Here is a 23,489-nt window from a genome sequence, read left to right as displayed (position 1 = left end):
TAACAAGCAATGATTTAACAAACATTTAGCCCATTAGCTAAAATTAAGATTAACACTAGGTTAAGCATCATTTTTAAAGCTTTTTTTACGAAAAAAAGTGTTGTGCCAATTTCTCGAAGACGCCAAAACCTTTGCCCAAAAAACTAACCTTCCAAGATGGCGCCTCTCATGTCACTTTAGCCAGAATTGCATGCATTTGACACCTGTCACGCTCTAGAATTTACAATAGGAAAAATTACAATTATTCCATCGATTCCTATTTACTTATATAAAATACATGTATACAACAATGAAAACAACATAAAATATGTGTTATACACAAAAAAAAACCAAAACCGTAAACAACTAAAAACAACATAAATATTATGATACAATAATAAATAAAATAAACAAAAAAATACATATAGTTTAGTCAAATCTACTCAAAAAGTCACACTCAAATACGTCAAACATATCTGAACCGGTGGGCATAAGATAAACTAAATTGCTCTCTAGCGCCCCCCTGATAATATCAAAAAAGCGTCACAAATCTTGTGACGCTTTTTTGATATTGGTCTTACTGTAGTTGTCTTGTCTTGATGTGTGATTTCTATGCCCAAGTAGGGATTACATATTTTCTGGTAGAACTAAATATATGATTAAGACAGATAACAGTGCTTCATCGGGTCAGATAAGTCTGCGGGACTATAATAACACAGAACTAACCTTGCAGTCTTCGGAGGAGCTTTGCTAGTCTTTCCCTGCGCCGCTGCCTTTCTCGGGTCGTATGACGCCCTACGTTTCCACTTCTCTAATTCTTGTTTCTTTTGTTCTGAGAAATATTAATAAATACTACTTATTTAATACTAGCTGTCGGTCGCGACTCCGTCCGCGCGGAATAAAAAAGAAACATAATAAGTAGCCTATGTTTTCTTCCAGGCTATGTTCTACAACTGTGTCAAATTTCATCAAGATCCGTTGAACCATTCCTGAGATACCTTCTAACAAACATCCATCCATATAAAGATTTGCATTTATATAGGTATTATAACATTGTAAGTTCCTTTAAATTAACAAATAAAAATATCACCGTGATAACTTTTTGCATGACATTTACATTGAAATAGAAACGGCCAAATTAAAAAAAATTGTCTTCGGGGATGACTTTGAAAATTAATAAAAAAACAGATATACATAGGTGGGCACAGTTAATCAAAAAGTTAATTTCGTTAATCGTTTACGAATGTAGCCTGATGCATAATTTAAATAAAATGACAACACGTCAATAAGTGTCTATTGTAACAATTAACGGAGTAAATTAACGGAAGTTAACAAGAGCGTTAACACTTTTTGAATTTAACTTAAAAGTTAATCCATTAAGGAAAATGTTAACTTCGTTAATTAACGATTAACGGATTAACGAGTTAATGCCCACCTTTGCAGATATGTTAACAGTGATCTTTGTAAATGGATAGGCAATTCCTTTGAAATGACAGCTTATGGTTCCATTATACTACGTCTTATAGCCAGTCTATTTATATAGGTCAGTAAAATGTATAGATTTATATTAAAAATCACTAAAAGGAGAAATAACTCAATTCATCTTTAATCAGTTTTTGTACCTAATGCTAATGTTATAAATGGGAATGTTTGGATGGATAGACATTAGTTAGAAGGTACCTTCAGAACGACTAAACCGATGAACTTTGACCTAGATTTAGAACTGTCTAGAAGCACACACTTAGAAAGTTTTTTTATAAATTTTTAATTTAGACAAAGTTTTTTTGGGAAAAGTTAGTCGTCACACACACTATGACGTCACAATATGGCGGTTAATTTGACTTACCCATCTCATATTGTTGCGCGCTTCCTTTGCTGGGTCTGTCATGTTGCGGCAAAACACTAACATAAGTCTTGCTGGGATCACGTCTCAGGAAGTTTTTGGGCGAATTGTCGTTCTTATATTTAGAAATATCTAGATATCTCGGCTGAATGTCTTTGGGTCGTTTCTGTTGCTGGCTGATTGAGGTCGTCGACGATGACATTGAAAAGTCACCGCTGTACCTAGGATTAAATAAAAAAAATCGTCCCACAACAATCTTCAATTCAATTTCCAAGCAGTGGCTTTTAGGTGTGCCAACTGGGCACCGATTGTTTCGCCACAACAATCTTATGACAGTTGGAAAATATGTGAACTGTCATCTTGACAGCGTCATATTTCGACCAATAAGGGAGCGGCAGCAAGGTGTAATGTTGCTATTTTAATAATTTTGAAATTCCATAAAAATATCACGCAATGTTTTAACATTTAGATTAACTTAGGCTGCTATATTTGGATGTTTTAAATTAAAAAGTAAGGAATTACTACGAGAATTCAGGTCATAAGTTGTAAATCGATTGCTTGGAGCTACTACATAGACGACTTTCGGAATAAGTTAGGAAATATTTGCTCACTGGCAACCCTTAAAATTTATAGGACCTGTCAATGTTAAAAAACCTATAAAAGATTCTTGTGGGACTTACCCTTAGTAACCAATAATTAACCTATCCTTAGGGTTACGATTATGTGGTCACTAAACTCTACAATTTAAACAATACAAATGAACCTAAAACTATATAGAATTCTATTTTAGTTAACTTACCTTTGTTTCGCTTGCGCTGTCCCTTTTTTACCACCCTGATGTCTCATAACAACGGGAGCACTTTCCGTTCCGCTCTCTCCTTCTGTATCACTTGTACCCGTAGTAAGAGAATTCTTCTCATGACTGAAGATAGAAGAGTTTCTAGGACTACTACCATTAGTGGTAGAGTTTGTATCACTGTCTAATATAAACGTCTTTCTCTTATCAACAGCTGATCCGTTCTCTCTCTTCGGTATAAAGTCTATGTTCTCTTTTGTTGGAGTGATATCTTCAACTATGTAAGTCTTTCTTTTGTCAGCGTCTTTACGCTTCTTTTCTGATGGTTGGTTAACCTGAAATTACAAGAGATTATTGATATTATAAAAATCTTACTAATGTTATAAATGCCAATGTTTAGATGGATGTTTGTTTGAAGATATCTCCGGAACGACTCAACGGGTCTTGATGAAATTTGTCACAGATGTAGAACATAGTCTGGAATAACACACAGGCTACTTATTAGTTTTTTCGCGCGGAAGGAGTCGCAGGTAACAGCTGGTATAGTACGAGTACTTAGAAATACTTATTTTGCTGTTATTAGCGTACGAAAAAAATCAACTTCTAATTGTGTCTATATGTAATATAAAAAAAGAAAAAAAAAGAATTTATATAAAGAAAGGACACAGATAAAGTATAAAAAAGACAAAACTATAAAACAAAATCTAACACCTAAAATAAACATTGAAGTCTTAAGATAGAAATTATTTTCATTGCTTTGTGTAAATCAAAGTACAAAATTTATTACAAACGCCTTTTAAACAATACAATATGTTTCCCTATCGCTTATGCGATCTTTAGATCGGATAAATGGATTACTGGATAATGGTTTTTGGCTTATTCAATTTATTAAATTCGGTCGTAAGACAATACCAGAAAATTTTCATCTTACCTGGAAGCTCGTGACGTAATTCCTAGACAATACTACGTCATTCGTCATGGCTTTTCTCCTCAGATTTTCCCTCGTAAAGTCTTTTGTCCTCAGATCCAGTATATCAGAGTGAGTAGAAGTTATCATCGGGTCTATTGGCAATGTAGCCATCTGATCGTCTTCTGATGAGTAGTCCAAAGTCTCCAAGTCAGCTATATTGGTTGTATGGAAAGACTGTGACCGATGGACCGGTGAAGAGTGACTGGAATTGTTAAATTACGATGTAAATTGCCAGGAATTGAAAAGACCGAACCCTAAACAAAAAACTGGCTGGTCTAGTTCTAGCCTTCCTTCCCCTTCCAACATTTCCAAGTAAGAATAGCATGGGGAAATTAAGTTTAAATTCACATCCTGTACGGGAAAGAGAAATTTTTAAACTAATTTTATAAAAGCTAATTTCGACTATAAGAGCACCAAATCACAATCAAATATAACTAAAAAAGACGTACCTAGGAGAACTAAGGTCGTCCTTATTGCACTCCTGTTGTCTCGCCTTTTGCTGTCTCTTTTTCCCTTCCTGCGCTGCCTTCATCGGGTCGTAAGATGATCTCTTCTTCCAGTTTGAGAATTCAACTTCTTTGGTGGCTAAAGCGGACGATGATCTATATTGACTTGCTTTCTTTTGAACTGGAAACATATTTTTATACTTAGGTTAGTATATTTTCTGATACAGTCTTGGCTTAGTTATAGTGATGTGAAAGATCTTGGTCTTTTTACATTATAAGGTGGCAAACGAGCAAGCGGCCACCTAATTCTCCGAAATAGCTAAGCGACCCCATAGACATCCGTAATTGTAGATGCGCTGCCTTTAATTGACAGAGAAAGGAACGCACAGAAAGAGTATATTTTTTATGCGTCCCGTCCTCCGTCAAATCCACTGCCCCTTTCCGTTTTTTGTTTTTTAAAAAAAGGGTAATAAGGGAAAGAGCATTAAAATTACGCCTCCGGAATCATATTCAACAAAAGAAACGCGGAACTGCTTATACTTGACGCCTCTCTTCTGTGGTCGTGGTATTGTTAGAAATGTAAACAAACAATAAAATATTCGTGTTTGACATTTATGATTTGTGACTTGCAACTGGCAATTATTATGTGTCAACAATGTCTATGCAATATTTTAAAAAAATACTTGCAACACTTAAACCCTCTCTTCCGTTTTTGGTAACTGTGGCTAGCTTATGTATTTTTTGTTCTTGCTTAATAAATCTAATTAACTCAAGTGCATCAACCGTTTATTTGTGCATAACCCATCAGGTTATGGGCCCAGGGCAAAAAGTCATCGTGATTAAATACATATTTTGGTGCAATAAAACATATTGCGTGAGTGACGCAATTGTGTTAACGCCGTTCGCCATTGCTTTGTGTGTTGGCGGCGTCCATCATGTCGGCCGGCGTAACTTCTACACCAATCGAGAAATTGCGTGGAGCAGAAAATTACTCAACGTGGAAATTTCTGATGAAAATGATTCTCATACAAGAGGACTTATGGGAATACGTCGAAGGAGAAGCAGACTCAAAGGCCCCGGACTATGCAAAAAAGTCACTCAAAGCTTTAGCCAGAATAAGTTTAACGGTAAATTCTACTGCGTTTGCACACGTAAGAAACGCAAAAGATGCAAAAGAGGCGTGGACGAACTTGAGCAAAACCTACGAGAGTAAAGGTTTATCTCGCAGGCTGGGCCTGATGCGATCACTGTTTAACACTAAATACAGTGGAAGTGACAGTATGGACGGTTACATACTGAAACTTACGGATTTATCGCAACAATTGACAGACATTGGAGAGCCACTCGACGATGAATTCTTGGCCATTGTTATGCTAAGTGGACTACCAGATGATTATGATCCCTTGATAATGGCCCTCGAGAACTCGAGTACCAAGTTGAGCAGCGATGATGTTAAGGCCAAGTTACTACAAGAGTATGAGCGGCGTGGCCACAAGACTGAGGAAGTAACGGCTTTGGCCACAGCTAACAAGAAGCTACCCAAGTGCTTCAGATGCAATAAGCCTGGACATTTCATTAAAGATTGCAAAAAATATTCTAAGAAGAAGAAAAACAAAGATGACCAGAAAGCGGGGACAAAGGACAAGGTGGAGAAGGATGACAAAACTCTGTTGACCGCACTGTCAGCATGTATCCAGAGTGATGTATGGTATGTGGACAGTGGTGCAACGGTTCACATGTGCAACAACAAAGGTATTATGTTTGATTTAGTTAATAGCAAACAATCACAAGTAACTGTTGCAAATGGTGAGAAATTGTGGGCGTCAGGTCAAGGTAATGTCAAAGTAAATTTAAAAGATTGTGTTAGAACAATTAAAAATGTGTACCATGTACCTAATCTTACAACTAATTTACTATCTGTAAGCACCTTAGTCGCTAAAGGTTATAAAGTAGTCTTTGATGAAAATAAATGTTTAATATTTGATAATGATGAAGTTTTGGCAACTGCATCGTTGATTAATGGCATGTATCAACTTGATGTCATTGTTCAGTCTCTGTGTAAGGAAATGGGTGATAATATTGTTTTTTGTAGTACTGTAGATAATCAGGTACATACATCAGAGCCTCAGAATTATGTAGTAAATAAGGAAGCATCCCAGGAAACATGGCATAGACGGTTGGGTCACTTAAATTCAAGAAGTATGGCACTATTAAATAAAGGTATGGTCGCAGGTATCAAATATAATTCTGATAGCTTCGTTCCTTGTTTAACTTGTATTGAAGGTAAGCAGGTTAGGCAATCTTTTCCTAAAAGGTCTTATAGTAGGGCTACTGAAATCTTAAGTCTGATACACACAGACTTGTGTGGTCCTATGCCGTGTACTTCTTTTGGTGGAGCAAAATATTTTCTCACTTTTATAGACGATTACACTAGGAAAACATTTGTGTATTTTCTAAAGACAAAAGATGAGGTTTTTTATCATTTCAGAGATTTTAAAGCGTTGGTTGATAAGGAAACTAACCATAAAATAAAAATTCTTAGGAGTGATAATGGTGGTGAATTTGTTAATTCCAAATTAGAGAAGTTCCTGAAAGAGGATGGTATTAAGCATCACACAACAGTTCCACATTCTCCACAGCAAAATGGTGTGGCAGAAAGAGCTAACAGGACTATTGTAGAGAAGACAAGATGCATGTTACGCGATGCTGGGCTGGATAACAAATTCTGGGCAGAGGCAGTCAACACTGCTGTATACTTGAAGAACAGAACACCAACCAAGGCTGTAGCTGGACTCGTCCCTGATGAGAAATGGAGTAATAAAAAGGTGAACGTAAGCCATTTAAGAATTTTTGGTTGTTTATGTTATGCTGTTTCACATAACCGCAAAAATAAGTTAGAATCAAAATCTAAACCATATATTTTTGTCGGCTACTGTGAAAATACGAAGGGTTACAGGCTGCTGGATCCTTCAAATTCATTCAAGTATATTAAAGCTAGAGATGTGTTATTCTTGGAAAATCGTTTTTACAAGGATATGTATAGGTCACATGATGATAATTTAAATATAGTCTCATTTAATAACCCCAATAGTGATGTTGAGGTTGATGTAGATATGGTTCATTTTCCCCAATCAATGGATGAAAATGAACAACAAATGCTGTCGAATAGACCGTCAGAGCCATCTACTGTGATTGCTGAGACATCTGATGACCAGACGATAAGAAACAGAATTAGCACAATTACAGTTGATGACTCGGACAGTCAAGATGACTCATGTGAGTCAAATATTCCCGATGATCCCTCATATCTGCCAGGTGAATCTACCTTGGAGGAGTTATCTACAGACACTTCATACGAAGACACTGAAACATTGCAACATTCTGCATTGTTGGTGAAGAAATTATGCAGCAATGATGAACCAGAGACTGCAGATGAAGCACTATCCAGTCCCGAGGCAGCTGACTGGAGAAAAGCCATGTCAGATGAGTATGAATCTTTTAATAAAAATAAATGTTGGACACTTGTAGAAAGGCCCATAAGTCAAAAACCTATAAAGTGTAGGTGGGTTTTTAAAAGAAAGACTGGGCTTAATGGGGAATTATTAAAATACAAGGCTCGACTTGTAGCAAAAGGGTACACTCAAAAATATGGAGTAGACTATGAGGAAACATTCTCTCCAGTAGTGAGGCATTCCACCATTAGAACTCTACTTGCTGTTGCTGCAGAATATGATATGAGCATTGATCATCTAGATGTGAAAACTGCATTTTTAAATGGTAATCTTGAGGAAAATGTTTATATGGAACAGCCGGACAATTTTAAAGTAAAAGGGAAAGAACAAATGGTTTATAAATTAAACAAAGCCATCTACGGGCTGAAACAGGCATCTAAAATGTGGTATGATAGGATTAATGAGGTCTTATTAAAGAAATTGTTTTTCAGAAAAACATCCTCAGAGCCCTGTGTTTATTTCAAGAAAACAGAAAGTGAAATGTTAATTATTGCTTTGTATGTTGACGATATCTTGTTATTTTCTACCAGAAATTCAACTTTAAAGAATAAAGTAAAAACAGAATTAATGAGTGAGTTTGAAATGAGAGATCTTGGTCCTGTTCATCACATTTTAGGCATGAGAGTTTGTAAAAGTAAAGATAAAATTACTCTTGATCAATCTAGTTACATATTAAAAGTTTTAGAAAAATTTCAGATGACTGATTGTAAACCATCAAAAACTCCCATGGAAACAGGTTTGAAACTTCAAAAATGTGATAAAAAGGATGATAAGTATTATTATAGGAATCTTGTTGGTTGTCTTATGTATGTGGCGGTGTGCAGTAGGCCTGACATTGCTCATGCAGTAAGTGTACTCAGTCAATTCAATGAATCTTATTCGGAAAGTCACTGGAAAGCTGCAAAACGTGTCCTACGCTATCTGAAAGGTACTTTAAATTATTGTTTAGTGTTTCAGAAAGGAGGTTTAAATGTCACAGCCTATGTTGATGCTGACTGGGCTGGGGATGAAGTAGATCGCAGGTCATACACTGGTTTTGTTTTCATGATCGGTAAATCTCCTATTTCATGGGAAAGCAGGAAACAGAAAACGGTTGCCCTTTCCAGCACAGAGGCTGAGTATATGGCTTTATCTGATGCATCCAAAGAAGCATTATTTGTTCGTAATTTCATAAAAGAAGTGTTAGATAAAGATGTAAAAGTTTGCTTGTATAATGATAATCAGTCGGCACAAAAACTGACTGTTAATTCTATGTATCACAGTAGAACTAAACACATAGATGTAAGACATCATTTCATTAGAGATATTATTAGTAAAAATTTAATAGAAGTTAAATACTTGTCAACAAACTTGATGGTCGCAGATGTATTAACTAAACCTCTGACTAAAGAGAAACATGATAATTTTGTTAAAGATTTGAGTCTATGTATTGTGTAACTTTTGAAGAAGTACATAAATGTGTTTCATGTTCCTTTTGGATAAGGTTATGTTTCAATTTAATATCTATTTAAATTGAGTTATTTATGTACCTATTCATATTGTTGTAATTCCGTTTATGTAACCAAGTGTTGATTTTCTCATATTCTGCACAGTGTAATGGTTATAAAGTTCTTTTAAAATGTAATTTTTCTTTTTCAATACATATCAGAAAACATGTTTGGTTTGTTGATATAAGTTTGTGTCATATTTGTTTTCACTCAATGTATGGCTATTGTTTGTCACAGTATATAATTTAGATCCTCTTGTTTGTATGGATATTAGGATTGAGGGCCAGTAATTTACACTTTTTCATTTTATTGTTAAGTTTAAGGGCCAGTGTTAGAAATGTAAACAAACAATAAAATATTCGTGTTTGACATTTATGATTTGTGACTTGCAACTGGCAATTATTATGTGTCAACAATGTCTATGCAATATTTTAAAAAAAATACTTGCAACACTTAAACCCTCTCTTCCGTTTTTGGTAACTGTGGCTAGCTTATGTATTTTTTGTTCTTGCTTAATAAATCTAATTAACTCAAGTGCATCAACCGTTTATTTGTGCATAACCCATCAGGTATAACACCAAGCGAGCCGGCAAATTCATGCAACAGATGTTGCTGGATTCTACCACCAACTAACTTTTAAGCCATATGCTACTTATTTAAGAGTTACTTTTAGTTCAAATACCATTACTAAAGACTCTAAGGACATTAGAAACTAAACATAATTGATTGTAGAACATCTCTAACTATAAATAGGTCTCCGAGTTACAAGCTTTATTATTCATTTATAGTAGACCGGAGATCACAATGTACGTAGTCACAATACACAATCGGTACAATCATAGTCAGTTTGCGGTGTAACAAAACACTTGTGAATCGACTGATACAAGGCTGTCTGTACTTAACACGTGCACTGCTAGTTATGGTAAGGTAACAGTATTATTGCATTATTTGTGTACTAGAACTTCGTGGCAGTGACAATGTTAGTTAGCTTTATGATCTAGCATTCTATGCAGCGAACTTCTCCTCCCGTAATACTTTCTCGAAATTCGTCAGATCCTGTCTTCACTAAAACTTGGTTACTGACCCTATTAGGAAAGCCTTTCATTTTAGTCAATAAAAATAAATAAACAGCGTTTTCACGCTGTTTATTGACGTCATGTACAGAATAAAAATAGAAAGATAAGGAAAAAACTATCAGAAGGTGATTCTACTAACCTTTCTCCTGAACCTTTGGCTGCAGTTCCCTAGTAGACGACCTAGATTTAGTCAATCTGCTGAGCACTGCTTGTCTTGTTGGATCCGATATCCTTCTACTCTGATGATTAACTGGTTTAGTCCTTTCTTCCTTAGATACAGGAGGTTCCGACATTCTAGAACGATCTTTGGCTTGTCTTCCTGCATTCCTGACCAGTCCAGGTCCAAATTTACGCTGCATTTCAGGAGTATTAGGACATCTTGGTGAGTTCGCGGGTGCGATTGATTTAAGATCTGGTGATTCTATTCTACCTCTATGCGTTCTTTTGAATCTAATATCTTGTGATTTATCAAAAGAACCAGTATCTGATTCGTCGGAAATACCATAGTCTTTATAATCTTCAGAATGACCACTAGATCGTCTAGATTTTATTTTCCCAGCGTCTATGTAGTTATTATTTCTATTGACCGTATTGAAGGAACTTGAACGTCGGATGGAAACACCGAATGCGTTTTGAACGGGCTTATATTGTTTACTATCACTGTAGATTCGTTGATGGGATTTCTTCACGTCGCCTTGGTAACGAGTTTGATCAATTCTCGGGTAGAGTTTTGAGTCTATCGCGTTGTTCTTTAATACTGCTTTTAGGCACACCGCTTCGTTCGTATTCGGTTTAACTTCGACCTTTTGTCTATATCTTGGTGATGTTTTGTATTGTGGTTTATTTGATATTGTTTTATCATCGGAACTGTTACTGCACAGACCTCGGTCTGATGATGGACTGTTCATGTTTGAATCATGTCTTCTATCCGTGTCAAGAGAGCGAGACGCTGTGTTTAATAAGACTTTAGTATTGGTTTTGTTTGAACCTGTGATAACGTAATGTCCTGGACTTCTTAACGGACTGCTATCATTAGAATTATCTTTTCTTCTGAGGCGATAGTTCAAGGAGTTTGATCTACTGAGTTGAGAGAGAGGGACTCGTGAGACGGCTGTCTTTTCGCTGATAAGACTGGAAGTTAACTGGGACGGAATGTTCGAGAAGTTGTTCGTTCTAGAAGATTGAAGCTTCGCTTGGAGGTTAGTGATTGCATTTTGTGTTTTCAACAAATACGATTCGGTGTCTTGAGGTGGTATTAGATCCTGTAACAAAGAGACGAGAAATCAATATAGAAATTAATTAGATATAGACATTACCTAATGGTTTCTGAGATTAAATTTTCTGTATAAAACATATCGTCATCCCTGTCATCTATATATATAAAAGAAAGTCATGTTAGTTACACTATTTATAACTCAAGATCGGTCGAACTGATTTAGCTGAAAATTGATGAGGAGGTAGCTTAGAACTAGGAGACTTACATAGGAACTTTTTTATCTTGTGTGCATTTTTTTTATTCCGCGCGGACGGAGTCGCGGGTAAAAGCTAGTCTTTGATAAAATAGAGATAGCAATAAGTAAGTTAATTATTAGTATGTTCTACTTTTACAAGAATATATTGGTTATCCCTCTTTTTCTCTTAAAAATAACAGAGACAAGAATATTTATGGTTGATGGTTGGATGTGGTTATGTCGGATCTTGAGAAGAGAAACGCTGTTACTTGTTCGAAATTTTATTAGCGACTCGCCATCTTTTACAAAGGTCATAGATAATTGAATAGATCATAGATCAATGAATCGATAGTTCGTTTACATTATTGATCATAGAGTAAATATCAATTATAAACTAACATGCCCCCCACCAAAAAGGGCACAGGCCTTTTTAAGAAAATTAATGAAATTGAAATTAAACTGTATATAAACCAAAGAATGAATTAATAGTAAACTGTCAAAATTTTAAGTTGTAAACACAAATGAATGAAAATCTTAAGTAATACAAATAGTGAAACAAATATGCAAATATGAAAACAAATGTATGAAATTATCCTAGTATTTACAAAACATCCTAATTTTAATTAATCATCCTTATAGTTAAATCGCTGTAATCAGTACAAATCAAAGTAAATGTAAACAAACTTAGCATAAATCAAAATGAAAAGAAAAACAAAATAAATAAATCTCAAAACCAAAATAAAAACTTAAAACACAACTGCTGAAATTAATAACACAAACATAATCAATTAGTTTTAAGTAGTTGCAAATTAAATATGTACACAATATAAAGAAAACATTAATTAAGAATCTAAGGTAAGTATTGAAAGTATGAATCAAGTAAACTTATTAGCTACAACAATTTATAAAGAAAAGTGATATAACATATATCTACTTAACAAGTTTTACAGTAAATTATGAATCAATGTTAACAGGTAAATGACACAATTTAAGCACATTTCTTTTAGTAACACTATCACCACACTTTACACTATACACTCTGGTTATCCCGTCTGGTCCAGGATGTTTGTTGAGTATGCGCCCCAGCATCCACTTCCCCGGAGGCATATTATCTTGTTTTATTAATACAATGTCATTAATTGAAAATTCCTTTTTAATTTTCAACCATTTAGGTCTTTGTTGTAATCTTGTTAGATATTCTTGTTGCCATCGATGCCAAAAATCATTTAAAAGTTTCTGTGTATAAAGCCATCTAGTATGTAAATTAAAATTAATGTTAGTAAAGTTAGGTGTCGGAACAATTTTAAGGGCTTCTCCAACTAAAAAATGTCCTGGTGTCAGCGGGTCCACATTATCTACATCACTGTCATCTATTGGTGTCAACGGCCGAGAATTGAGACAAGCTTCTACTTGACACAAAAGTGTGCTCATTTCTTCGAATGTTAAATTTGTTGTCAAAACCCTCTTCAAATGACCTTTCATTGATTTGACTCCAGCTTCCCAGAGTCCACCGAATGTTGGACTGTAGGGAGGAATGAAATGCCACTGAGTACCATCCATAGCCAAGGTGTTTGCAGTTTGTTTATGTAATGATTCTAAATTAGCTTCATCTAGGGACTCCTTTAGTTCTCTATTTGCAGCAATAAAAGTTCTACCCTGATCGCTCCACATCTGAGCACAATGCCCTCTGCGCGACACAAAACGTTTGAATGCTGCAATAAAAGCTTCTGAAGTTAAGTCGCTCACCAATTCTAGGTGTATAGCCTTTGTAGATAAACAAATAAATATAGCAATGTAAGCCTTGCTTGTGCGAATGCCCTTGCCCTTGGACATGAGGATGTTGAATGGTCCCGCGAAATCTACGCCGCTGTTGAGAAAAGGTCGTGATGGAGTTACTCGCTGACTCGGTAGATCACCCATGAGTTGACTTCTTGTTTTGGCTTGAAGTTTTGCACAAATTAAGCATTTAAAAATATGTGATTTAACAATGCTTTTTGCTCTTATAATCCAATATTTCATTCTCAAATATGAAAGCATGAGTTGCAATCCACCATGTAAAGTTTTTCTGTGTGCATCAGCTACAATAAGTGCGGTAAGTTTAGACTTGGAGTCGAGTATAATTGGATGTTTACTGTCTTCACTTAAGTTTGCATGACGCAATCTTCCTCCAACTCTGATAACTCTTTCTTTGTCAAGAAAAGGGTTCAAAGTTTTAAGGTGACTGGTTGGTTTGACATATTCAAACATCATAATATTTCTTATGTCATCACTGAAATGTTCGCTCTGATCCTTTTTTATACAGATTAATAAAGCTTGATTTAATTCTTCTGTTGTAATGCTGGACTCTTTGTATTCCCTTTTTCTGAAATTTAGAAATCTTCTACTGTAAACAATTATTTTTTTAAGTTCTTCTAGTGTATCAAAATTATCAAAATCTAAAAATTTATTTGAATAGTTATCTTCAGTTTCCATGGTATTTAAACAAACTTGTACAGATTTCTTCTCTAAATGAGTTGATACAATGTTAGGTCTTGAAAATGTTATTGTATTTTGTAGAAGCCATGAAGGGCCATTCCACCATAGAGTATCGTTTTGAAGTTCATCGACACTGCAACCTCTTGAGGCAACATCTGCCGGGTTCTCCTGAGACTTAACATGATACCATTGACTGTTGTTGATGTTGTCCAATATCTCCACTACTCGATTAGCGACAAATGGTTTCCATCTGTTTGGTTCTCCTAGCAGCCATGCTAACACAACTGAAGAGTCTGTCCATGCATAAACTTGATTTGATGGTATTCTCATTGCATTGGTTACATGGTGTAATAATGTTGATAGTAGGACTGCACCACATAACTCGAGACGTGGTAGGGATATTGTTTTCACTGGAGCAACTTTATTATATTTTTGTTTAAGACCTGGTGACTTTTCTAATTTGCTTTCTAATTGTTTGAATCTTCTCAATACTATCTCTCGACTATTTCCTTCCATGGATTTAGGCTTGTCTGTTTTGAAAGGTAATTGTACAATGTATCTGCCATTGCTACTTCTTGATGTTGTATTCTGAAATAATTCTTCACAAATTTGTTCATTTTGCGTTAATTTTCTTTTAGAAGTTATATCTATTTCCCATAGTGATTTTAACATATCATCTAGGTTTGTAATTTGATGCATAACTATAATATTTTCTTGGGTTGATTGTAAACTATCATCTATTGTTCCAAAAATTATATAACCTAATGTGGTGTTTTGAGCACATGGTGTTCCCGGTGGGCCTCTTATAACCTCACTCAGTATTATTTGTGAATATACATCTACTCCCAACAGTAGGTCTACAGATCTTGAAATGTTGAAACTTGGATCGGCTAACTCAAGTCCTTGTATGTGGGGCCAGTCGCTGTATTGCAATGTTGTGTTTGGTATTCTTGAAGTAAGTTGCCTGGAAATCACAAATGCCTTTATTTTGATGCTAAAATCTTTCATAAATCTGGAGCTTACTTCAATTTGAATTGATTCATTTATCCTTGACTTTACTGATCCCACCCCGATGATGTTTCCTTTTGTTGTATATCTCTTTGCCTTTAACAATTGAGCGGCTCGCTCGCTTATTAAACAACCTTGTGAACCTGGATCGATTAATGCTCTTAAAACAGTTGTGTATCCATCCTCGCTTTGTACAGCTACTATTGCCGTCCCTAATAAAACTGTTTTATTGTATGTTGTATTTGATTGTGAAGTCGCTACTGTATTAATTTGAATTGGTGTTTCTTCAACATTTGCATTTAAAACCGTAGGTTGAGAATGATCTGCAATGTTACCTTGGGTACTCGCTGTGGGTGAATGATGAAGAAGCGTGTGATGCCGTTTGTGACAAATCCTGCAAGTGCTAGATGATCGACAATATTTGACAGGATGTCCTGGAATTAAACAGTTGTAACAGATGTTATTCTGATTGATATATTCTCTTCTCTTTTGTAGATCCATTTTTCCAAAACTTTTGCAGTGACAAAGTGCATGATGTTCTTTACATAAGACACATCCTTTAAAATTTGTTGTAGTGTGATATGTGTGGACTGTATTTTTCTCCTTTGTAGATGATTGTAATAATTCGAGCGTTCTGAATTTAATTTCTAGAAACTTTTTTAAAATTGAAAATGTAGGTAGATCTCCGGAAACTTCCTTGCTTACATATTCTTCCCATCCCTTTTGTGACTCTAGATCTAATTTATTGGTAATTATATAAACAATTAGAGGGTCCCATTGGTCTGTATTAATGTTTAAATTATTAAGGCTATGGAGGCATTGGTTAGTGGTATCAAGTAAAGCTTTTATATGACTCACCGATGGACTCTGCAACCTTTTCTGGTTAAATAATTTCCTTAAAATAGATGTTACGATGAGACGTTTATTGTTATATCGCTGCCTCAACACTTCCCAGGCTTGATCGTAGTTGTCCTCCGTTACTTGTATATGTTTAAGTAAATTTTCTGCTTCCCCGCTGACACTCAATTTTAAATATTGTAGTTTTTGTACTTTACTAATTCCATCGTTCTTGTGAATGAGGGAGATAAAAAGGTCTTGGAATGTTGGCCAATCTTCATAATTACCGGCGAATGTGGGTACTTCTATATTTGGTAATTTTACCTGCTGCTTCATACTTGGTGGGCTGCCGATAGCTGGTATGCTGCTGCTTTGGGGATGTGCTGGCTGAAGAAAATTTTTCATAGCTGCTTTACCTTGAATGTAGTTCTCTTCGCAGTCGACGAATACTTCGTTCTTGAAATACTCCAATGATTTTCTTTGTTCTTTCGTTACTATCCTTATTAAGCTGTTATGATTATTTGTGAAGGCGACCCAGTATTCTTGTAAGATCGACATCTTGGTTTCAACATATCCTTCGGTCAGACGACTTTTTGGAGTCTTCTTGAAGTTCTCGTAAATTCGGGTAATGTGTTGGCGTATGTCTTGGAGCACTGTTAATAATTGTTCTACGTTATCCATGTTTTTTACCAATTTTTCCAAATTTTGAATAAAACGCTGAATATTCGGCTCGATGAGGCCACTATGATGGTTGGATGTGGTTATGTCGGATCTTGAGAAGAGAAACGCTGTTACTTGTTCGAAATTTTATTAGCGACTCGCCATCTTTTACAAAGGTCATAGATAATTGAATAGATCATAGATCAATGAATCGATAGTTCGTTTACATTATTGATCATAGAGTAAATATCAATTATAAACTAACAATGGTTATTAAGAAGTACAAATGATTTGTTGTTACATTAGTTTCTATTGAAAACGAGATGCTTTTTAAATCTATGCAAAATGTGTTACAAGACGAGATTTTTACAAGCAAAAATATGTCCCTCCTGAGTTGAATGGTTAGATTAATGGATGGATGTTTGTCTGAAGATATCTCTGTAACGGCAGAACGGATCTCGATGAAATTTGGCAAAGATGTAGAACATAGTCTGGAAGAACACATATACTATTTATTAGTTTTTTTTTTAAATTCCGCGCGGACTGAATCGCGGGCGATAGCTAGTTAATTATAAACTCAGGGTTCAAAATAATAAAAAACATACAGCAATCGAGATGTATTAAGGATAATAAAATCGATTGGTCCAGTTTCAAATGCCAATGTCCCAGATAACGTTGCACCAACCCCCTCCCCTTAACCTTCCCGCGATCACAGCGCCACTGAAGTAACAATTGACAAAATGGCCGACAAACACGCACCAAATGGTTGTGCCAATTTTAACCTAATTGTTATTTTTAGCAATTTAAGACGCAATCAAATATACTTAATTTGTCTAAAGGCTGAAATATACATTTCATTGACAGATTTAATTAACAAATGGCAATCACTCAAGCGTCTTTGCTTCTTATATTGACTTTAAAAAAGTTAAGTAATTCATTGTTTTTATTACAGAGATTTTAGATTTTTTTTAATCAGTAAGCTATAACTTTCGCGTTTGAATAAACAGGACATTAAAAATGTAAAGATGTTAAACAAAATATGAAAGACAGTCTCATTATTTTGAATACAGTTAAATCTTACTAACGTAAATGTGAAAGTTTAGATGGATGTATGGATGAATGTTTGTTAGAATGTATCTCCGGAAAGGCTTAACAAATCCATGATGAAATTTAGCTCAGATGTAGAGCATAGCCTGGAAGAACACATAGGCTACTAATTAAGTTTTTCTTTTAATTTCGTGCGAACGGAGTCGCGGACGACAGCTAGTATTACCATATAAATAAAAACAACTAATTATTATAACCGTTAAGAAAACGACCAGCGCTTACATTTAATAATCTGTGCAACTTTAAACATGCAATTTGTTATTACATAATCTGTTACGTTTCTACAATCTTATTTCCTCTTGCAATCTATGAAAATTATAAATAACTAGCTTTTACCCGCGACTTCGTCCGCGCGGAATAAAAAAAAATGCACACAAGATAAAAAAGTTCCTATGTCCGTCTCCTAGTTCTAAGCTGAGGTAGCTTTCTCAATTTTCAGCTCCATCAATTTTCAGCTAAATCAGTTCGACCGATCTTGAGTTATAAATAGTGTAACTAACACGACTTTCTTTTATATATATAAGATAGGTATACAATAAAATAATTCTAGAACCGTTTTCATTGCTTTGCAAAAAGAAATAACGATCTCTATTTTAAAATAGAACGATCACATAGCATAGAGGCGTTAGTACTTAGTACTCGTAGGAATTCACAATTAATTTTTGACCATCATGATTTTAGGATTTTTTTTAATTCACTTCATATTTCAAATTAAAAAAAAATAGGACCCATCTGCAAGACTTCCTTTCGATTAAAATAATTTTTATCAAAATCGGACCACCAGGGGCGGAACATCGCGGTAACACACATAAAAAGAATACAGTCGAATTGATAACCTCCTTCTTTTTGAAGTCGGCTAAAAAGTAACACCAGTGATAGAGATGTAAAATGTTAGCGTAGTATGGACATGTACGGAGAGATGGTCACATATACAAGAAAGTAATTGAATGTGGATGACCACAAAGGTAGAAAAACACAAAAATGGCGATGAGAAACCGAGACGCGGCGATCGTAGAAGGTCTCCTAAAAATGAGAAACACTACATCCGTCGCCACAGTTTAAATATTAAAAAAAAAAAAAAGTTATAGTATAAGTAATTTAGCCAGTAAGTTTAGTATAGTAAATGGTAAAAAAAAATTATAATTAAGTTAAATTATATGTATTTATAAGTAAGCAGGAACAAACAATGTAGCACAGGGATATTAATAAAATAAAAAAAAAGATAACTAAAACCTGTGCGGAAAAGGGTACGGATCAAGCGTCTGTAGATGTGATTTTATAAAAATAAAAAAAAAAATAAAAAAAGGTAGAAAAAAGTATGGATGGATGGTGTGAAACATGTTTATGTGTAATGAAGTGTATGAAGAGATGACAGCTGTTAGAGACATATGGAATACGTACAGTGCCGATCACTTAACGTATTTTGCCACCTATCCTTAAATCATACCAAACTATAAAATGTTACTCAACTTTCTTTGACAACCATCTTATTAATATAATAAATGCAAATGTTTTTTGGATGGATGTTTGTTTGAAGGTATCTCCAAAACGGCTCAACGGATTTCGTTGAAATTAAAATGAAAGGTGGCTAGACGGAAAAAAATCTTACGAAAAGTTGTTACGACACTTTTTGCTATAGTAAGTATGTTAACGACGAATGAGCGCTACTTCACCATGGCAACGACGTGACAATATATAACGAAAATTCATAGAAATAAAATGTACTTCTTGTGAAGACTTAAGTTTTTTATTCATACTCGTAGAATAAACATTGGTTCCTTCACTAATTAATCGAAAGGAACTTCGTTCCATCCGGCTGTCCCAACACACCTCTCAAGTTTTTTTTTTATTCCGCGCGGATGGAGTCACGGGCGACAGCTAGTATTGCTATAAAAATTAAATAATACATTGACCACATTCCGTAATCGAACACGGAAACAAAACGACCTTTGCGAAATAATCCGGACTTGTGGTACAGTGACCCAGTGGTTACTTTCACTAGCATTGCGGTCCACGGTTCGAATAAAGCCTCGGCAAATATGGTATCAAAGATGTCGCCGACGAGTGGCTTATATATTTAATATTAATTACTTCCTGTAGCAACTCATTATTTCATTATCTATGTATGTATTAAAACATATATGTATACCTAATTAAATTCCGTACGTTAATCTTTACTTAATATAAATACGAAAGTAACTCTTACTGTCTGTCCGTCTCTCCTGCTTTCACGTCAAAACTACTGAACCAATTTCAATGAAATTCGGTACACAGATAGTCTAGACCAGTGTTTCCCAAAGTTGGGGCATACGCCCCACCTGGGGGACATTTTGATTTAGAGGGGGGCAATTCGGAGATTTAAAAACTTAAGTCTACATCCTTACAATGATAGTCAGTGCTAAAAAGTACATAAAAACGTTTTAGAGACAATAATCCGTTGCATTTAAACTATTTATATGTGTTTTCGTGTTTAAAAATTTTATTTAAAAGTAGTATTTAATTATTTCTCTAACATTGTAAATTTAGGCCTCGAGAGAAATTAATTTCTAAACAAAATTTATAAGTGGGCAATAGTCATGTTCATCCTGAAAAATGGGACATGGATCCAAAAAGGTTGGGAAACACTGGTCTAGTCCCTGAGAAAGGATATAGACTATAGGTATAGGGTTGTAAGGGGGTTAAAAGTGGGGGGTGGAAATTTATATAGATGTTTCATTTTCACAATTAGAAGCTATAAACTTGTGTTTTTTTAATTTAAGTTTATACTTTACAAATCAAGGTCACGGATCAAGGTCAATATCAATGTGGTGTTTTTTAAACCGTCCACGTTTTATTAACTGCAAATCGCCTAGTCTTCGTACCGTACATGTACAATGAGGTCACCCACCATATGAGAGACATCAGTCATTAGTTTGGTATTCTATTCGGATAATGTACAACAACAACATAACTCACGCCTGTTACCCTAAGGGGTAGGCAGACACCACTGATAAAAATCGTCCAGAATTAAAAAAATACATAGTAAATAGCCTATGTATTCTTCCAGACTATGTTCTAAATCTATGCCAAATATCATCTAAATCCGTTAAGCTGTTCTGGAGATACCTTCAAACAAATATCCAACCATTCATTCATCTAAAATTTCGCATTTATAATATTAGTAAGAATTAAGACTAGCTTTACTTCTATCCGTAATAAAAAACCTAAACACTGTACAAAGCATTAAAATTGTAAAACAAACTAGAACCCCCTACGAAACATTATGTAGGCTAACTTAGTAGTACAACTTCATCAATTCTATGGCTTCCTAAAATATTTATAACGTAATACGGTAACAAACTTAAGCCACATGCTTGCCAAACAACAGCGAACAGCGAATACCAAACAAGAAATATGAACGTGTAAAATAGGAGTTTGTCTGTTTTTATTTGGTGTTCGCTGTTTGCGCCAGTGATAGACTTCGGGGTCAGATTTCCTACAAAAATCAAAAGATATTTAATAATGTTTTTGCAAATCTGGAAAAAAATTGCAAGTTTGCCAAGCGTAGGTATGACTGTGTAGGCTGTTTGTGATCGATGTTTGGCACTTGTTTGATAATTGTGGCAATCTTTCAATAAACTTGGAACAGATATTTTAAATTGTAACCTTATAATTCCTAACATAATATGTTAGTAAATAAAAACTTAACTTTTAAAAATTTGAGTTAGATGGTTCGTTTTGTATGCTAAGATTTTTTTGTATTTTTATTTATTTAACACAATATAAATTACAATAAGCATAATCTGAGATACAATCTACATTGACAGATACAGATAAAATTATTACGTTTAATGTCAAAGTTTTTTTTTAATTACATTCAGTGTAATAATTAATTACTTATGTTTTAGTCAGTGTTATAACTAAATACGTATGATTTAGTGTTAAACTGTATAACAAAGTGTAAAGCTTTCAATCGTACCTATAAACATAATCTAAAAGCGCGAAATTGAAATTGGCGGCAAAACGTTGCGAGTTCCGATGATGGAATTAAATAAATATGGCAACATATGATATCACAAGAATAAATCACGTTGAGTCAGTCAGTGTACACTGACTCACGTATCTGTGTTACCATAATCGGATAATTCATTTTAGGGTTCCGCAAATAAAGTATCTAGTAACCTTCTTATTGGTTACATTGAAGGAGAATATAAAAATCTTCAACTTTTATACTTCTGCAGTTGGACAAAAGCGTTTTTCACATTATGCCAACTTCGTCAAAAAAAAGTTTATTGCTATTTTAATAGTATTAAATTGTTATTTTTTTTCTTAAACACTATTAATTTAAGCGTCCATTTCATTACAGATTTGTACTTAAGTTCCCACTATTGAAAATCTCACTAATTTTTAAATTTTTAAAGGCGAATGATTAAATGAATGGATGGATGTTTGTTTGAAGGTATCTCCGGAACTGATCAACGGATTGATGAAATTCGGCACAGGTGTATGACATAGTCTGGAAGAACACATTGGCTACATAATACGATTTTTTTTAATCCGTGCGGACGGAGTCGTGTGCGACAGCTAGTATTGTATAAAACATAAAAGAAAAATATTACAAGTATATCAACAGTATAATCTCAAGTTTTATGATCTAATCCACTATTACAACTTTAATGTTACGGAACCTATTTAAGTTAATGTCCAATTCGTGTAAAAAAATATGACTGAACTTGACTCTTTTGACCTTCGCCAAAACCGTGTGCAATATTGATTGTAGTCTTTATGTTATTAATTAGGTCAAGTGCAGCTGTACATGGCAACATCGGAAATCTTTAAATTAAACTTATATTTGATGGCAACACCATCTTGAACTTTATGAATGTAACAAATTGTTGGCCACGTTTTTATCAACATTAACGTATAGAGTATTTGATTGTAACTAATAAACTCAAAAACTACTTGATCGATTTCAAAAATTCTTTCACCATTAAAGTGCTAGATAATTCTTGTGTAACATAAGCTATATTTAATATTGTTTAGAACAATTTGATATAATTCAATATTAGTCTATCAAATCTTTTAAAATTCGTTGTCGATCGCATCGCCACCAAAACTTGGATATCATAGGATTGTGTAGCCCATCTCTTATTCGTAAAAACAATACGAATAAAACTCGAAAGAGTCCCAAGCTCCAAGGGACTTTGTAAGGGACAAAGGGCCAACAATGAGCGGACGTGACGTCAGCGACAGGTGTACTGCATACCCTATGCCTTTTATGATGCGGATCAAGTAGACGGAGTAAGCGGAAAGGTCTTAATTATAATGAAATCATGAACATCAACCTGTATTAGTCCAAAATTGGAATTAGGTCATCCCCGATACCTTCCAAAGTTACAGTAACGCAAAGATCTAATTCATATGCGTCTCTTTTCGAAGATATGAAGAGACATCAGATGAAAATAGGCACATCTCGTAAGATATGGATCTCTTTTCGCTAGGAATTGTTACAGTTCTTTCGTAAAGAGTCAAGTCCTTTAACTGCATTCTTCACGACATTCGTGATTTACCAAACGCAATATAAAATTGCACAAGTGAAAATACATGACAAATACGTCCCTTAGCTAACAACACCGCATAAGTCATTTTTATCAACTTTACAGGAGACGAAACAACTGTCATGTAGACAGTTGTTTCGTCTCCTCGTCATTTAAAAAAAATCGCTAGATTTTTTTAGTAATTCCTTAACAAATACGCTATTCAGCAGTTCAGAAATAATTATTTCTTTAGTTGTTGTCGATTTACACTATTTAATTTTTTGTACTATATTTCTTTACCTTTCAATTATCATGTGACCAATGGT

General features: G+C 34.6%; 2 protein-coding genes across 6 annotated transcripts in view; both read right to left on the bottom strand.

Annotated features, from left to right (window-relative positions):
• Nucleotides 1-23,489, bottom strand: part of LOC106707911 — a 45,885-nt gene that overhangs the window by 1,548 nt on the left and 20,848 nt on the right. For 2 of the 4 annotated variants that reach the window (XR_006756520.1, XR_006756519.1), the window contains exons 3-9: nucleotides 10,249-11,371; nucleotides 4,038-4,215; nucleotides 3,550-3,790; nucleotides 2,622-2,953; nucleotides 1,826-2,043; nucleotides 706-811; nucleotides 149-213 (exon numbers count right to left, since the gene is read on the bottom strand). Coding sequence is in view for 2 of the 4 variants with exons in the window: in XM_045684786.1 (XP_045540742.1) it covers nucleotides 706-811; nucleotides 1,826-2,043; nucleotides 2,622-2,953; nucleotides 3,550-3,790; nucleotides 4,038-4,215; nucleotides 10,249-11,371 (2,198 nt within the window). In the remaining 2 variants the exon portion in view is untranslated. The remainder of the gene's footprint in view (nucleotides 1-148; nucleotides 214-705; nucleotides 812-1,825; nucleotides 2,044-2,621; nucleotides 2,954-3,549; nucleotides 3,791-4,037; nucleotides 4,216-10,248; nucleotides 11,372-23,489) is intronic. The other 2 variants (XM_045684786.1, XM_045684787.1) reach the window with 1 other exon arrangement.
• LOC123722565 lies at nucleotides 14,849-16,784 on the bottom strand. 2 transcript variants are annotated; one of them, XM_045684789.1, is made up of 3 exons: nucleotides 15,902-16,784; nucleotides 15,379-15,477; nucleotides 14,849-14,999 (listed from the first exon to the last, which is right to left on the bottom strand). In XM_045684789.1, exons 1-3 carry the CDS (start codon nucleotides 16,559-16,561, stop codon nucleotides 14,931-14,933), a joined length of 828 nt encoding a protein of 275 aa, XP_045540745.1. In that variant the 5' UTR covers nucleotides 16,562-16,784; the 3' UTR covers nucleotides 14,849-14,930. The 2 variants fall into 2 exon arrangements, with proteins under 2 accessions (XP_045540745.1, XP_045540744.1); XM_045684788.1 differs by having other exon boundaries at nucleotides 15,379-16,784.

The sequence above is a fragment of the Papilio machaon genome, chromosome 27, assembly GCF_912999745.1.
Source record: "Papilio machaon chromosome 27, ilPapMach1.1, whole genome shotgun sequence".
Taxonomy (NCBI): domain Eukaryota; kingdom Metazoa; phylum Arthropoda; class Insecta; order Lepidoptera; family Papilionidae; genus Papilio; species Papilio machaon.
This window is presented reverse-complemented; position numbering and strand designations above follow the sequence as displayed.